At 40.8% G+C, this 17,576-nt stretch overlaps 1 protein-coding gene across 2 annotated transcripts in view; it reads right to left on the bottom strand.

Moving 5' to 3' along the window:
- The window catches only part of MDGA2 (MAM domain containing glycosylphosphatidylinositol anchor 2), a 434,436-nt gene that overhangs the window by 94,246 nt on the left and 322,614 nt on the right, over positions 1 to 17,576 (bottom strand). For both annotated transcript variants that reach the window (XM_029078526.2, XM_007662937.1), the window contains one exon: positions 15,468 to 15,797. In XM_029078526.2, the coding sequence (XP_028934359.1) occupies positions 15,468 to 15,797 (330 nt within the window). The remainder of the gene's footprint in view (positions 1 to 15,467; positions 15,798 to 17,576) is intronic.

Here is a 17,576-nt window from a genome sequence, read left to right as displayed (position 1 = left end):
GCACTTGAACCATTCACAGTTGTGGGATCGAGGAGTCCCCAATTAGCCTTGAATTAATTTCCAGTATGGGAAGCTGCTGAATGTGCCTCAGTGACCCTGTCAATTTCATGATTCACCAGAACTTCCACAGAACCAGAGAGTGCTTGTTTGACATTAATGGGATTAACAATAGAATTCATTAAATTGTTATTATGGGCCAAGCACCCTGTTTAGTGTTGGGTTAGGCCCAAGATAATCAGAGCCGGCATTGTCCCTGGTCCACTGGGGACTCACGAAAATGATGGAGAACAGGTATTTCAACCCCATTTGATAGGTGAGGAAACTGAGATAAAAGAAGTGACTAAACTAAGGTCTCTTGCAGCCAGAACCAGCCATGTGTCTTCTGGCTCCCCGGCCCAAGTTCTTTCCACCAGGCCATTCTGCCTCACTCTTCCTTGAAAGGCAGCATGGCATAGTGCCTAAAGCACGGGCCTGGGAATCATAAGGTCATGGGTTCTAATCCCGGCTCTGCCACTGGTCTGCTGTGTGACCTTGGACAAGTCACTTCACTTCTCTGGGCCTCAGTTACCTCATCTGTAAAATGGGAATTGAGGCTGTGAGCCCCACATGGGACAGGGCCGTATTCAATCTGATTTGCTTGTATCTACCCCAGAGCTTAGTACAGTACCTGGCACATAGTAAGTACTTGAAAATACCATTATTATTATTATTTTTCAGGAATGACTCTGGCTTGTAAGCTATGCCTATATGATACAGGCCTCCAATTAAACTGCCCCCCCATCTATCATCTCAGAGTGTTGAATGAATCTGTAGATAGTAATGACTTACTGTTAATGTTTTCCATATCTGTACATTAATAGACAGAAGCAAAATAGAGGGATGGATAAAAATGGGAAATATGAAATTCAAAACTGAAAAAAATTCAAAACAAACACACACCATTCTCCCTTCGAATAGACCCACAGGCACCCATCAAAAATGATTCGTGTGCACCCGTAAGGGGTAGCAAACATCTCATTAGGGCACTGTTTGTAGTCATTTAAAAAAAAAGCTGGAGACAGACAGGAGCCTGCGAACAGCCGCTCTGTAAGGCTGACATTGGTAGGCAGAAGACAAGCACTGACACTCAATCAGAATAATAGGTTTGTTAAGCATCAGTTGCTTCTGTTCCAACTTCTCGCCCCCAGCAGGTGTTGCTATGGCATAAGAAGAGTCTCGGAGGGATTCCATCCAACATCAAGCATAAGAGGAAGGAACAAAATGAGAGAATCGCTCCCTGATTGATATCTGTAGTTTCCCAGCCATCCAGGTAACTGAAAATAAGTCATTCTGATTGTGTCATTCTAAATAAGAAGGTCGGCAGAATCTGTGAGACAAAAGGGTTATTATCGTGGGCATTTTTTCCAGGGTGTAAAAGAGATCAACAGTTCTTGCATGATTTTTGCTTTCTAAAACAATAGATTAAAAATTGGGTTGCCTTCACAGGTTTCATAATCATTGAGAACATTTTTCCTTTTGGCTGGCATTCTCATGTACATATCTTTATTCTCTATTGCTTTACCCTAGCTGTAATTTATTTTAGTGCCAGCCTCCTCTGCTGAACTGAGTGCAGGGATGAAGTCTACTATCTTTATTGTACTCTCCCAAGCACGTTAGGACGGAATGAGCACTCGGTAAATATTTTTGATTGACTAAGAAGAAACGCTCAACTGTGGTTTCACATTCCTTCTCAAAGATACAAAATTAGCTCCCTATTTCCACAGGATTTCCCAGAAGAAAAGTTCTGCTTCTAAAGAAACTCTAGGGAGACATGGACTGCTAAAAGATGGCAGGGGAAGTGGATAACTCTGAGGATTTGAAGACACTGATGACTGATTAAACAATAATCATATTTACTGAACACTTAACTGCTGGGCACTGTACTAAGCACTTCGGAGAGCACGAAATAACAGAATTACGAGGCAATTCCTGCTCACAGTGAGTTTATGGTCTATTGGCGGAAACAGACATTAATATAAATAAATGTTATAGATTTGTACTTAAATGCTGTGGGGCTGAGGAAGGGGTGAATAAAGAGTGCAAATCCAAGTGCAAGGGCAACACAGGAGGAGTGGGAGAAGAGGAAATGAAGGCTTATTTGTGGAAGGCCTCTGGGAGGATATGTGCTTTTAGTAAGGCTTTGAAGTTGGTGAGAGGGGTTGTCTGACAGACATGAAGCACCTGGGTTCTAACTCGGTTCCACCATTTGTCTGCTGGGTGACCTTGGGCAAGTCACTTAACTTCTCTGTGCCTCAGTTACTTCATCTGTAAAATGAGGATTAACACTGTGAGTCCCATGTGGGACAGGGACTGTGTCCAGCCTGACAACCTTCTATCTACCCCAGTGCTAAGTACCATGCCTGGCACATACTAAGTGCTTAAGAAATACCACTACAAAACTTGAAGATATATGATGAGATATTGGCACCAATAGAAAGCACTTTCCGTTTGGCAAATAGAAAGTACAATGAATTCAAAGAACACAGGCAATCAACTGAGATCTGGAAGGTTTCCTTTTAAGTAAAGATTGGGGGCATCTGACTAGGGACCCCCTTAAAGAAATATAAATTGAGACCAATTTTAAAATGTCCCGCTCCTCTGAATCAGCCTAGACTTATACCCGAGGCCTGAACATATTTACACGTTTAAAGGGCGCTTGAATTTGTCATAAAATATGGATCCAGGCTTTTTATAGCCAATTGGACTAAAGTCTACATGATGAAGAAGAAAAGGATGATCTAAGGGAACCTGTTGGAAAAAGATCTAACCAGTGGAGAGAGAGACACTGTCTGCTTGGATTAAATAGATAGTTTTCTTCAGGGATTCCATTTAGGAAAGAGAAGCATAAAGCATTCCTACTTGCCTGGTCTGATAAGATTCTCAACTGGATCTTCCAAAGCAAGGGAGTACCCATTCCTTCCCACTTAGCATCTGGAAGTAAATCAGTGCTCCGGAGTGCCAGGAGATAATTGGGTGGTGGTAATGGTCAAATGATCTGGTTTGAGCCATTGCTTCCTGTTTCTTTGGAGCAGAGAAACAGTGCTATATCATCCCTTCCCTTTGAATCTGCTCATGTGTCAGTTAAGCCTTCAAGAAAGTCAGGGGGTTTCAATGAAAGCCAGGGTCCCATAGTAGCAGGAAGCTGGGGAAAACTACCTCTTCAGGTTAATCAAATTAATCAAGCACAAATGAGGCTAAGGGGCCCGTCTGGACTGAAGTAACAAGAGAGGAAAAATATGTCAATTATCCATTGGACGCATGTTAAAATTAGGAAAGAATAGCAATGGAAGGACACTGTAAAATAATCTACGATTTCTTTTCCTCTCTGGTGCATCTGTGGCCCACAGGAGTACACTGCTCAATGGACAACAGCAATGAAAAATCAATTTCCTTTTCTAATAGAAAGGCCATTTGCCTCTCTGGAGGAACCATGTGACATTGTTAGGCCACTTATCAATGATCACACTGGACACAGCCTGTGGTTTGCAAATGCCCTAATTAGACCACCGATGGTACAAGGCAAAATGTGATTCCTCCTCCTGGAAAGAGACACTACTGCAATTTGAATCAACATTCTGACACAAAATGAAGGTAGATCCTTGAGTAGTTTTTCAATTGGAAAATGAAACAACCTGCCAGCACAGTGCTCCACCACATATCAGGGGCACACGCTCTGTCGGGCAGTGAAGTGTAATTGACTGATCCATTTAGAGATAACCGGTCAATTATGAAGGAGGGAACTTTCTTATACTCAAAAGGAGGCATTACTAACTGAGATTCTATGGCGCAGGAATATGTAGCTGTGCAATACAAAATGTTGCAGAAATATAAGAACCATGGTCCTAATTTTTTTTAAAACAACCACATCAGAATCACTGATGGAATAATCTAAACTCCCTCGGTTTATTGACAGTGGATCACTGACAAATCACATTTCATTAATATGGGTTTACATGGCATTTACTTTAGATGCGAGTGTAATTCTGTTTAATATCAAACTGATTTTATTTACAGGCTCTAGGTAAAATAAACGCTTTTCAAAGAGGTGGACTGTGTCAGCTATTTGTGCTCAGAAGAGAAAAACTGTCGTCAATTTAAATCGTCTCTCCATCCAATACAAATGTGTTAAAACTTCCAGTTGTCATGATCTTTGTTTTCTTGACATTCAAATATAGGCCCATCTTTTTGCTCTGTTCCTTAACTCTTAATAATAAGCCCTTCAAATCTTCTTCACTAGCTGCTAGTAGGGTTGTATCATCAGCATAACCAAGATTGTTTATATTCCTTTCTCCAATCTTTACTCCCTGTTGGTCTTCAACCAATCCGGCTTCTCTCATTAGGTACTGGTGTAAAGGATGAACAGATAAAATGATAAGATACATCCTTGTCATACACCCTTACTAATGGGAAACCAAGAAGGTCAGATTATTAAGGAGAGAGGCCACCTATGTTTTCTGAATGGTGGCATCTCTAGAGAGCAGCAGGCCCAGTGGAAACAGTTAATAATAATAATAATCATGGTATTTGTTAAGTGCTTACTATGTGCCACTTGTCTGCTGTGTGACCTTGGACAAGTCACTTCACGTCTTTATGCCTCAGGTCCCTTTTCTGTAAAATAGGAATTAATACTGTGAGCCCCGCATGGGAAAGGGACTGTGTCCAACCGGATTTACTTGTATCCACCCCATCTCTTAGGACAGTGCCTAGCAAATATAAGCGCTTAACAAGTAAAATATTAATTATTATTATGTGCTAGGCACTGTACTAAGCGCTGGGATGGATACAAGCAAATTGGGTTGGACGCAGTCCCAGTCCCACTTGGGGCTCACAGTCTCAGTCCCCATTTTGCAGATGAGGTAACTAAGACACCGAGAGAAGTGAAGTGACTTGCCCAAGGTCATACAGCAGACAAGTGGCAGACCTGGGATTAGAACCCATGATCTTCTGACTCCCAGGTCCATGCTCTATCCACTACCCATTCAGTAGAGTTGAAGAAGGGGCAGGAGGAGGGAGGACTTGGAGAGGAACAGAGGAGATTTAGGAAAATCATACCTGATAGTTTCAATTTTCCCAGTGAAGTAGGTGGCCAGGATGTTAGGGACAAGAGATGGCGTAGGTGGGGGGGCAGGGAATTTGAGGAGGGAGTTAAATGTTGGGAACAACTGGCGAGGGCAATGGGAGTGGGTGTCAATAAGGTTGGAGAAAGAATTCTGTCGGACAGAGGAGAGGGCAGGGTTAAAGCATCCAAGGATGAACTTGGGGCGGACAAAGAGGTCAGCCTGAAATCTCGATTTCTGCCAGCAGCACTCTGAGGTTCTGGCAGAAATTTATATACACACATTTCAAAAACCTTAAATAGTAAGAATTACAATGATGACATACGTTGCCCTTCTGTTTGTGAAGCTTATAATCTACCCTGAAAGTTGGATTCTATATTCTTTAACACTGAACTCTCTTTAACAGGTGTTCAATTTTCCATACATTTACCTTTCTTCAGTGTACTGGCTGAAAATTTGAAAAATGTCAGCACTTTAATAACTAAAATAAGCAGCAATTTCAGCAATATATTGTAGGGTGCTTTTAATGAAACGTGGGCTAGATTATTTTTTGAAAATGAATTTAATTTTTTTTTCTTCCCCCTGATTTAAGAAGTTGGGCTAAGAATAAATTGCTGCATCAAACAACTCCTCAGGGAGAACAACTTTATGAAAAGGGATTTGAATTTCACAAAAAGCACAAATGTTGCTTCAAAATGGCTCAGTTTAGAGCTTAGCAAACATTAATCATCTTATTAGGGTCATTTAACTGCCAGAGAATATAAAGGAAGGCAACCATTTTGTTCAAAACTGCAGTAGAATTTTCCAATTAGCTTGGTGACTCTGAGTTGCACATGAAATATCTATAACTCATAGTCCAGTATAGGAGGCAGGCAAACAATATTAACATGTTTTTGGGAAAGCAAGTTTTATAATATCTGATGTCCTCTCAGGGGATTTTGTTTAATATTACAATTATTTTTCTTTTTATTATTAGCAATAATAAATGCATGAAGCCCATGCTCATAAATATCTCACAAACATGCTAATAAAATCCCAGTTGAAGTATTATCCAATTTTATTGTTATTTTTCCCTCCAATTCTGATTTGGAATCAACAAGGGAGAAAGATGAAAAATGAAAAATCTATGAAAGGTAATGAGGCCCCATTAAACTAAGAATTTATTCTCCGAAGCTAGGAGTTGCAGAGGGTTTAAATGAATGCCATCCTCTTCTGAATGCCTTTCAATTATGAGTGAGGCTATGAGCTTGTATGATATGGGTGTAACTGAATTTTTATGTAGTTCAGAAAAATTAAAGTGGGTTGACATTTTGATTCTCAAGTTTAGAATATTACAAAACCACTTCCTGGATAGACTACTGTATCCACATCCATAAAGGTCTCCCTGCTTCTATCCTCTCCCATCTTCACTCTATATTTTGCTGCGTGGATCATCTCCCTATAATGCCAAAGTCCATTATTCCTCTCCCCAGAAATAAAACAAAAGAAAAAAAAAACCTTCAGGAGCTGCCCCTGACCTCTGTTTTCCAGGTACATCACCAGCTGCCCCTTATTTTTTCCCCACTCTCTTCTCCCACTAAATTCCAGCTCACACTCTGCTCCTTCTCAGGTAGGTTTCCCATTATCCCATTCTCGGCTTCCCCAGGTCCAACCCACTCCACACACACCCTTCCCTCTACATAAAGCTTTCTTCCCCTTTGCCATCAAATCTATTAAGCCACTCCCCTAGTCTACCTTCAAATTCACTTAAAAACTACATCCCTCATTCTCAGTGACACTCTTAGCACTTCTGTGCATTTTGGTTATCCACCCCACATTGATTTTTGGCCCATTTTTTGCCTACTACTCTTGTTACCAGTTACATCTTATTTCCATTAGATGTCTTCCCCATTCAATTTTATTCTCCCAAAGTGCAGAGACTGTGCCTTATGCTTCTATAATTATGCTCCCTAGTGGCCAGGACAGTGCTCTGAGAACAGTATGTGCTCTGTAAATATTAATGATGATGATGTGGAAGAAAATGGTACCCAGGTTCACTCTCCTTGACAACCCCAAAGGAAATTACATCCTGTAGTGGGTTACAGGCGTCCAGGAAAACAAACAGACCCCTGAAAGTCTTCACTGCTGTAATAATGTGTGCACTTAAATGGGAGCCTGAGGACCTCTACATTCTTTTTATCATAAAAGTCTCTTCAATTAGTGATAAGACATTTGCCTTGTATATCTCTGTGTGAACAACTCCAGGAAATAATGGCAGCTAAATTATGTAGGACCAAGAAAGCAGGATCATTTGACACCAAGTCATTAGGCCCACACAAATTTCATTTGGCTGGGAAAAAAATGCCTTTACTCATCTACATCTACCAAAGCCTCTCTCCCCTTCATTACCCAATCACACAGGCTGCATACATATCCGTATGTGACTTCCACTATTATTGGCATCTTTGAGTATGAGGGTAACTACCTGACTCACAAGGCCTCAGGCAAACTGAGGAGTAACTATCCATCCCCCGCCCCAACACACACAGCACTTATGCCCATCAATTTGAACTCTGTTGCTTCTTTGTTTTTATGATATTTGTTAAGAGCTTACCATGTGTTAATCACTGTTTCAAAGGCTGGGGTAGGTACAGGTCCATTAGTTCAGATACAGAACATGTCCTGCATGGGCCTCACAGTCTAAGTAGGAGGGAGAACAGGTAAGAATTCCCATTTTATAGTTGAAAAAACTGAGGCACATAGAAGTCTAGTGGCTTACCCAAGGTCACACAGCAAGCAACGGGCAGAACTGGAATTAGAACTCAGGTCCTCTGACTCCAAGGCCCGTACTCTTCCCACTTGGACACACTGCTTTTCTACTAGGCCACGCAGCTCCCTTTGGTTTATGTCTCCCCTACTAGGCTCTAAGATCCTAGAGGGCAGGAATGGTACCTACTATCTCTATTTTACTCTCCCAAGCATTTAGTAAAGTACCTTATTCAGGGTAAGTATTCAACAAGGAAGCAGCATGGCTCAGTGGACAGAGCACGGGCCTGAAAGTCAGAAGGTTATGGGTTCTAATTCCAGCTCCACCACGTCTCCTGTGTGACCTTGGGCAAGTCACTTCACTTCCTTAGGCCTCGTTACCTCATCTGTAAAATGGTGCTTAAGAATGTGAGCCCTATATGGGACAAGGACTGTGTCCAATCTGACTAACTTATATCTACCCCAGTGCTTAGAACAGTGTTTGGCACATAGTAAGTGCTTAACAGGTACCATAATTACTATTACTATTATTATTATTAATTGATACTACTGATTAACTGAGCGGCTCACTTTTTTCCAATGCTTTGTACAGAGCTTTGCACAAACAAGGCACTCAAATAATGTTCAACAAATGAAAATTTCCATAGAAATCAAAAGAATAGGAAGAGAAAGTAGCGGCTGAGTAAAGTAAGCTTCTTTTACGGTTCTTGTTTAATTTCTATTATTCCTACTGCCTTTTTTCATTAGCCTTTGGTGAGAGAAGTTACAGTATTTTTCATGGTTGGTAAGGAAGACCCTTAATATAGAAGAGGAACTACTTAAGTTACTTGCCATTACCATTGACATCAGTAACGATTCTATTACTCAACTAAACCGATTAAATTAGGAACAGTTAACTCACTGAACTACCACTGACAAACTGCATCATATAGAGCAGATTCTCAGTTCTAATGTTTTGGAAAATGAGGCATTTATTGATCTGAGTCAGAACGGTTTTAGAGATAGACTCAATTTTGGATTAATCATTACTGTCGTGTCCATAATTTAAAAAAACTCGGTCTTATTGCAGATGGAAGTCGTAACAGATACACAAATATGAGTAATGTTTTCCAAGTCATTACCAAAGCAGATTCCCCATCAATTTCCTTCCACCCACTTTATCCTTCCTTTTCACCCTCTAACTTCCCATTCCTCACATTTACTCCCTCTGAAGAAAAGCAGTGAAAGTTCATATCGCTTTAACTCTCTTCCATAGTTCTGTGAACAGAGATGATCCTATGATAGAAGTTTAGCCGTCGCCCATCAATACCAATCAATACCATCACTATTCCTTAAGTTAGGCCATATAATATTGTGAGCTGATAGTTGATTTTCATGCCCAAAAAGTGACCAATATATCTTCTCATGATCACTCTCTTCATCTCTCTGCTCCTTTTGCCTTAAGTAAATATGTAACTGTATTTCATGAAAATTCATATGGTTATGCTAAATACAGAAAAAAGGTGCTATGACACTAAATATTCCAAAATATAAAAAGAAAATCAAAGCAGAATCTGGGTTGGTGAATGGACTCAATGTACCTGGCTCAAATTTCTACGACCAGAAGTTTGGCTTGATACAGTCCTGGGAATTTGATACAACTCCAGTTCTTTTAATCACATAACTAAGGACTCAACTGTCATTTGTAGGAGGTATTTTCCCTCGACTCTCCATCTATACTGTAGTTTCCCAATCTCCACTCCTAAAACATTGTTCCAACACCTCAGAGTCCTTAAAAGACTTTCAAATGGCACCAGTATAAACATATGCAAGGCTAATTTGTGGCTGCAGGTCTATATTGCTGTGAATATTACATTCTTCCAAGAGGCCCTCCATGTAAAGTGACATGCCCTCATTATCCAATCCGACACGATGTTGATTTTCAATTTTTTGGGGTCATTTCTTCATAATTGTGAGGATATACAACAAAAATTGATCAGTTACGAACTATTTAAAAGAAAATATGTCATTTCCTCTCTGCCAAACTGAAACTATTGTAATAAAGAGCCATCCAAAAAGAAAAATATTTGAAATATGTGCAAACAAGATTTTTTCCTACTTAATTCTGAATATTTTCTATGTCTTTGCATTGTTAATTGAAAATCACAATTGACATAAACACACAAAATATAAGAGCTACAATCTCCAAAGAGGAAGGGACTAATGAATGAATCATTAATCATAACAGCTGAAAGAGGAAATTTGGGGGCAAAATCAAATCTACAACTGGCTCAATTCCAAATAGTCATCTCCCATATCTGGTTCTTCCTGCGCTCCCTTGTGGAAGATAGACATAAACAGGTTTGCGTATGTGTGAAGACAGTTTTTTGTTACGGTATTTGTTAAGCGCTTACTATTTGCCAGGCGCTGTTCTAATTGCCGGGGAAGATACCAGGTGATGAAATTGGCCACAGTCCCTGTCCCACACAGGGCTCACAGTCGTAATCCCCATTTTTCAGATGAGGTAACTGAGGCACAGAGAAGTTAAGCGGCTTGCACAAGGTCACACAGCAGACAAGTGGTGGAGCCAGGCCTAAAACCCAGGTCCTTCTGACTCCCAGGCCTGTGCTCCATCGGCTAAACCACACTGCAGCTATTACACACTTAAGCAAGTTAGGGGAAAAAGTAACCATATTATGTCCCTCATTGTGGACGATTCTCAAGTGCCCAAAACTCAACGAAACCATAGATGAAATGGTATAGAGGGAGGGTAGGGAAATCTATATGGAGGCCACCACATTAGAACTACGTGTACAACTTCTTATCTCCTTTTTACCTGAATTTATGCCCAAGATGTAGGACAGACATTAGGAAAGCACTGGGTCTTAACTTTGCAGGGGACTTTTAACTTCCCTTAAAGTTTCCAAAACCTCATTAACAGCTTCTATCCTTTGTCCTCTCCAAAGCAAGACACGTCTACACTGTCCCCCTCTCCCCTTCAGTGCTTCATTATCTAAAGGTCAACCCAACCAAGAGTTTAGGCCCAGTCTTGGATCTCAACTCCAACCAGCAACACACGACTTTTACAAGTTTCATTTCCCAAACCTGCCTCATACTCTGAAATCCTGTTCCTCATCCATGAAAGTATGCAAAGTGGCACATTAGCAGTCCGGAAAAGTGTTTCGCCCTAACTACTGCATTGGTGGTCCTATGCAGTTCTGAGGGGTAGGTCAGTTAATCAGTGGTCTTCGTGGAGCACTGTGGCAGAGAACTGTACTAAATGCTTGAGAGACCATAATATCAACCAATCAATGGTATTTAGTGGGCCCTTTTTCTGGATTGTATTAAATGTGTGCAGAGCATCGCAGTAAATCTTTGAGAGAGCAATATCAATCAGTCAATCGATGGCATCTAGGAAGCACTTACTGTAGCTGGTACTAAGTGCTTGGGAGAGTACAGTATTACAGGAAGAGAAGCAGCTGCTTCTAGATAAGCAGCTTGGCCCAGTGGAAAGAGCACGGGCTTGGGAGTCAGAGGTCATGGGTTCTAATCCTGGCTCCGCCACTTGTCAGCTGTGTGACTTTGGGCAAGTCACTTAACTTCTCTGGGCCTCAGTTACCTCATCTGCAAAATGGGGATTAAGACTGTGAGCCTCACGTGGAACAACCTGAATCCCCTGTGTCTACCTCAGTGCTTAGAACAGTGCTCTGCACATAGTAAGCGCTTAACAAATACCAACATTATTGGAGAAGCAGCGTGGCTTAGTGGAAAGAGCCTGGGCTTGGGAGTCAGAGGTCGTGGGTTCGAATCCCGGATCTGCCGCTTGCTAGCTGTGTGACTTTGGGCAAATCACTTAACTTCTCTGTGCCTCAGATACCTCATCTGTAAAATGGGGATTAAAACTGTGAGCCCCACGTGGGACATTCTGATCACCCTGTATCCCCCAGCACTTAGAACAGTGCTTTGCAAATAGTAAGCGCTCAACAAAGACCAACATTATTATTATTATTGTATTCCCCCAGTGCTTAGAACAGTGCTTTGCACATAGTAAGTGCTTAACAAATATCAACATTATTATTATTATTATAACAGAGTTGGCAAACACGAACCCTGCCCTGAAAGAGCTTAGAGTCTAGTGGGAGATCCTTATACTCTAGATTTGCACAGATCTCTCCATTTTGCATATTGAGAAGCAGCGTGGATTAGTGGAAAGAGCATGGGCTTGGGAGTCAAAGGTCATGGGTTCTAATCCTTGCTCTGTCACTTTAACAGCTGTGTGACTTTGGGCAAGTCACTTAACTTCTCTGGGCCTCAGTTCCTCATCCATAAAATGGGGATTAAGACTCTGAGCCCCACATGGAACAACCTGATTACCTCATAATCACCCCAGTGCTTAGAACAGTGCTTGGCACATAGTAAGTGCTTAACAAATACCATCATTATTATTATATTGGGAGATGTTTAGATCTTCCCTCGAAAGGCAGTTGTGCAAATGAGTAGTTGGCTAGATCAGGATCAGCTTCAGGGCTGAAATAAAATAATAACAATAATAATAATGATGGCATTTAAGTGCTTACTATGTGCCAAGCACTGTTCTAAGCACTAGGGTTGAGACAAGGTAATCAGGTTGCCCCACGTGGGGCTCACAGTCTAAGGCACAGAGAAGTTGAGTGACTTGCCCGAATTCACACAGCTGATAAATGGTGGAGCCGGTATTAGAACCCACGACTTCTGACTCCCAAGCCCGTGCTCTTTCCACTAAGCCACGCTGAAATAGCATCTCAGTGCTCATATCCAGGTACTCATTATAAGTACTGGACAACATCATTATCTCCAGGGCACCGAGCCACACTGCTTCTCCAATTACCTATTTTTCATTTCAAATGCAAATAAATATGAGTGTGGGCAGTTCCGGGATTCCCCGGGTGGAAAGATGCTCATTTATCTCAATGCTCTGATATTCAAAATGGGAAGAAATTCAAGAAGTCTAAATATATACCAAGTTGCAGGTCTACCCATCAGACATTGCATGATGAAAATCCCATTAAATTTTCATATTTGCATCTGGAGAATCTGACTCACTAGTGATTTTTATAGCTCTGCTACAGATGCTTCTGAGTTATCTGTCTTCTAAAAACCTCTATGTCAGGAATGCATCTAAAATAATGAAAGTTAGCTACTTAGTACCCAGGATATTCACTCCGGAGCAATATTTAAAGGATAAAAAATGGCCTCATTTTGAATTATGTGCACCCAACACCATCAATCTAGAGTTTCAGATGCCATTTATGTGCCTGAATAACTCCCGATGACCTCTTTTTTAGAGACATACCTGTAAAAATTTCAAAAAAGGGTGGCAAAAGGATATTGTGGAACCAAACAAACACTGAGTTCTGCCAAAGCAGCAAATGTGTGTTAGGATCGACCTACAGTGTCAAAAGGAGAACAGCGATAATGAAAGGATCATTATCCATGATTGTCAATTATGCATATATCAAATGTTGAGCAACATGTATTTATCATTCGGTGTCTATAATAGTGTTTAAGCATTGGCTTGATACAACCCTTCTTTCTCTCTTTGTGTGTGTGTTTGTATAAATATATACACACACATATATGTATGTATACACATATGTATATATATTCTATATATATGCTGTCATCTTCAACTCTCTCTCTAACTCCATGTAGACATGTATCTACATGGAGTTAGAGAGAGGGTTGAAGACAGTGTGGGAGTTGGAATAATTGATAATCAGGCAATTGCTCCTCAACCATACCAGCCTCAATAATAATAATAATAATAATAATAATATGGTTGGTATTTGTTAAGAGCTTACTATGTGCAGAGTACTGTTCTAAGCACTGGGTTGGATACAGGGTAATCAGATTGTCCCACGTGAGACTCACAGTTAATCCCCATTTTACAGATGAGGAAACTGAGGCACAGAGAAGTTAAGTGACTTGCCCACAGTCACACAGCTGACAAGTGGCAGAGTCGGGATTAGAACCCACGAACTCTGACTCCCAGGCCCAGACTCTTTCCATTGAGCCACGATTCGGAAACCCCAAGAGCACAGATATACTAGGCTGATGCCAACAATCTCCCCCAGGACTGCTGTTACTGAGAGCAGACCCCCAGAGCCTAGCCCAAGTCCATGGTCTCGGATGTCAGCGAAGCAGCGTGGCTCAGTGGAAAGAGCACGGACTTGGGAGTCAGAGGCCATGGGTTCGAATACCGGCTCCGCCACTTGTCAGCTGTGTGACTGTGGGCAAGTCACTTAGCTTCTCTGTGCCTCAGTTACCTCATTTGTAAAATGGGGACTAAGACTGGGAGCCTCATGTGGGACAACCTGATTACCCGGTATCTACCCCAGCGCTTAGAACAGTGCTCTGCAAAAAGTAAGCACTAAAGTACCAACATCATTATTATTATTATAATGTCACCTCAAATGCTCCAGCTGGGATGAGGGATTAAGTGAACCCAGAAACTGAGAACTCCCATGGACCAGAAATTGGGCTAGTGGAGTCCAAGTGAGAGCCTAACTGCGGATGGGGAAAAGAGGTGTCTGAGTACCTCCTTTCTCGGTCAGAGGGAAGGGCCATTTTTACCCCTCTTCCCCGATGACCCGCAGCCAAAGAACTGAGCCATGTGATATTGTCTCAGTTTCTCTTTTCTCTTCCGGTCTCGGGGAACTTGCATTACAAAACGTTCCCTCTAAAAGGTTCTCCCTCATACTGTCACATGAATACAGAAATAGCCATTCTTTCTTAATGCTCCTACTTGTCTATGGCAAATACTTAAAACCCATCAACATCTGCCAAGGAACTGTTAGTAGTGATGCTAAGGTAACATACTCTTTTTTCAAACTCAAAAGAGCTCAATAAAACCAGGTGGCAGGAAGGAACACTAATGATATTTAAACAGTGACACTCTTCTCATGAAACAACAGGAGTTTTAATCTCTCATGGGATAATTCTGAAACTCTGAAATGATCTATTTCTTATTGATGTATCAAAGTTTTGGGACCATGATGAACTGAGATAAAGGACCTGGGAGCCAGAGGATCTGGCTTCTAAGCCCGGTCCCTCCACTTGTCTGCTGTGTGACCTTGGGCAAGTCACTCAACTTCTCTGTGCCTCAAATACCTCATCTGGAAAATGGGAATTAAAACTGTGAGTCTTATGCGGGACAGGAACTTGTATCTACCCCAGCGCTTAGTACAGTACCTGGCACATAGTGAGTGCTTAACGAATATAATAACAACTACAACAATAGTAATAACATCACCACATATTGGTTTGTTAATGCAGTTTTGTAGGAAAAGTTTTTTGTCCTGGAGAGATGTCTGATTGCTGTACCTGAGCCCTGTTTTATCTCAAATCCGCTCCAATAATATCAATTAAGCTCCCTATCAAACTAAAATATTCTATCGGTAATTTTTTATTTATAAATTCCTCTATTTTTTTACCATAACTAAATGTGGAAAAATGGCAGCTCCTTAATATTTAGTAAACAGGTATAAAGTCTCATAATCATAGACTACTTTATCTTATTTTAGCATACATACTGAGGTTGGGCATAAAGTTATATTTTTTTTCAGACAGATTATAATTTCTTTTTATGAATATAGATCTTGTTCTTACCTGTGCTGCTGGATATATTAACATCAATACTGATATCAGAGATGCCGCCTCCTTTGAGAGATGCCACACACGTATAAGTTCCAAAATCAGTGAATTTCAAGTCAATGATATCCAAATTTGTGGTCCCTGGGGAAACATCAGGGTCCGTCTGGGTTATAACCATTCTCTCAGAACTTCGTAATGGGCGACCATTTTTAAACCAACTAAACGTCAACTCCTCTGAAGGGATAGCTTCTACTTGGCAAGATATTTTCACCTCACGCCCAATCTGGATGTTGTCATCTTTGTGATAAGGGTCAGGTGTGATCCAAAACCGTCCTTTTTTTAATGCTGAAACACAAAATGTTTAAAATTAGGGTCAGAGTGTGACCTGAGTCCCCTCGGAATTTCATGATTTCTTCACCACCCCAACCACAATCTCTTGTTCAAAAGATGAAGGTATGTGATCAAAATTCATTCCTATTAAAGTGCTGTTTGTGGAGAACCTCCACCTATATCTCCAGGCTATAATCATCCAAATATTTCATCTTTTCTTTCATCTGGAAATATTTATGTAAACAAAAAAAGTGAATACAAGTGTCCAAGAGCTGACATGGATATCCTAAAACATAAATACACTTTTAGGTATTTCACTGCAAGCTTTAATAAGCTACCAACAACGTTCCCCAATACTGTTTGCTTGATGTCCTTGATGTCCATGAAATAGGAAGCTCTTTCAATTTCACATTTGTACTTTAATGGTAGCACAATTTTTCAAAACACGTTTGAAAAGTGAAGAGTTGCTATCTCTGCTCAATAGTCCCTGAATTGGATGTCTTTGTAAATTTCAATGTACAGAGAGTATTTGGAAGTAATTGTTACCCTTTATAAACACAACTGGCTCCAAAATAGTGACTGTAAGATTGATACATACATGAAATAGTCTAAGTAATGGGCTGAAAATTTTTCTAAAGGAAAATATGGGAACCACTGGCTCCAAAATACTGATTGTAAGATTGATACATACATGAAATAGTCTAAGTGATGGGCTGAAAATTTTTCTAAAGGAAAATACGGGAACCACACACCATAAACTGATTTAGAGAGGGTGAATGAAAACACTGAAGGACAACTCCTTATTTTGACTGCACTAAACGCTCTCTCTCAATGCACAGAGAGCACCCTCCTCCTCCTCCCCGACCCCATTCTTTCCATTAATTATATCTTTGTCAGTACCTCCTGCACAGGCAACGTTGGAGCATCCCTTCTGTCCTGCCTCATGTATTTAGCTATCTGTAGCCAATGATGCATGACATTACGCTACACACAGAGAAGGCCATGTGTGAAAAATTCCCTTGTTTCGATACCATACTTGTTATAATAAGCATTTTGCACACACAAAGAGAGTCTTGCAATTTTGAAACAGAAATGTACTTAAGCCCAAAGCAAACCATGAGAGCATAGCCTGTCCTTTCTTTACAGAATTACAAAGCGGTATGTCAATGAACATTTACTTTCGTTGGCTGGGTGACAGTAAAAGAAGAAAAAACAACAATTCAGAGAGTATAATTTTCCTCTCTGATCCAGGGTTTTGAAGAGGGCAGACAAAACCTTTGAAAACTTTTTAACCATCACGGAAGCCAGGAAAACACAAAGCATTGTGTGTTTACTATAAATAATCAACCTGTTACTTCATATGTAGCTTCAAATTTTACTGCTTTCTTTCAATTCTGAAACTTAGGCAAAATGTAAACGTACAAAAAACAACTTCTCTCATCCAGTACGTGCAAACAGAGACACACACAGCCACAACTTTACCATTTACTTGAACAACCATAAAGAATGAACTTTAACCAACTGGGTATATTGTACTTTCCCAAGGGCTTAGGACAAGTGCTCTGAACTCATAAGTGCTCAATAAACACCACTGATTGATTGCTTGAATCACAATAGCATTGCCTAAAGGAAGAAGTAGGAGAATCCAGAGACCTGGGTTCTAGTCCTGCAACCACCACTCGCCTGCTGTGGGACCTTGGGCACATTACTGAAGTGCTCTGGGCCTCAGCGTACTCATCTGAAAAAAAGATAAAACAACAAGAGCTATGGACTTGCATGGTCAAAAGGCGAGTG

This window comes from Ornithorhynchus anatinus, chromosome 14, assembly GCF_004115215.2.
Source record: "Ornithorhynchus anatinus isolate Pmale09 chromosome 14, mOrnAna1.pri.v4, whole genome shotgun sequence".
NCBI lineage: Eukaryota > Metazoa > Chordata > Mammalia > Monotremata > Ornithorhynchidae > Ornithorhynchus > Ornithorhynchus anatinus.
This window is presented reverse-complemented; position numbering and strand designations above follow the sequence as displayed.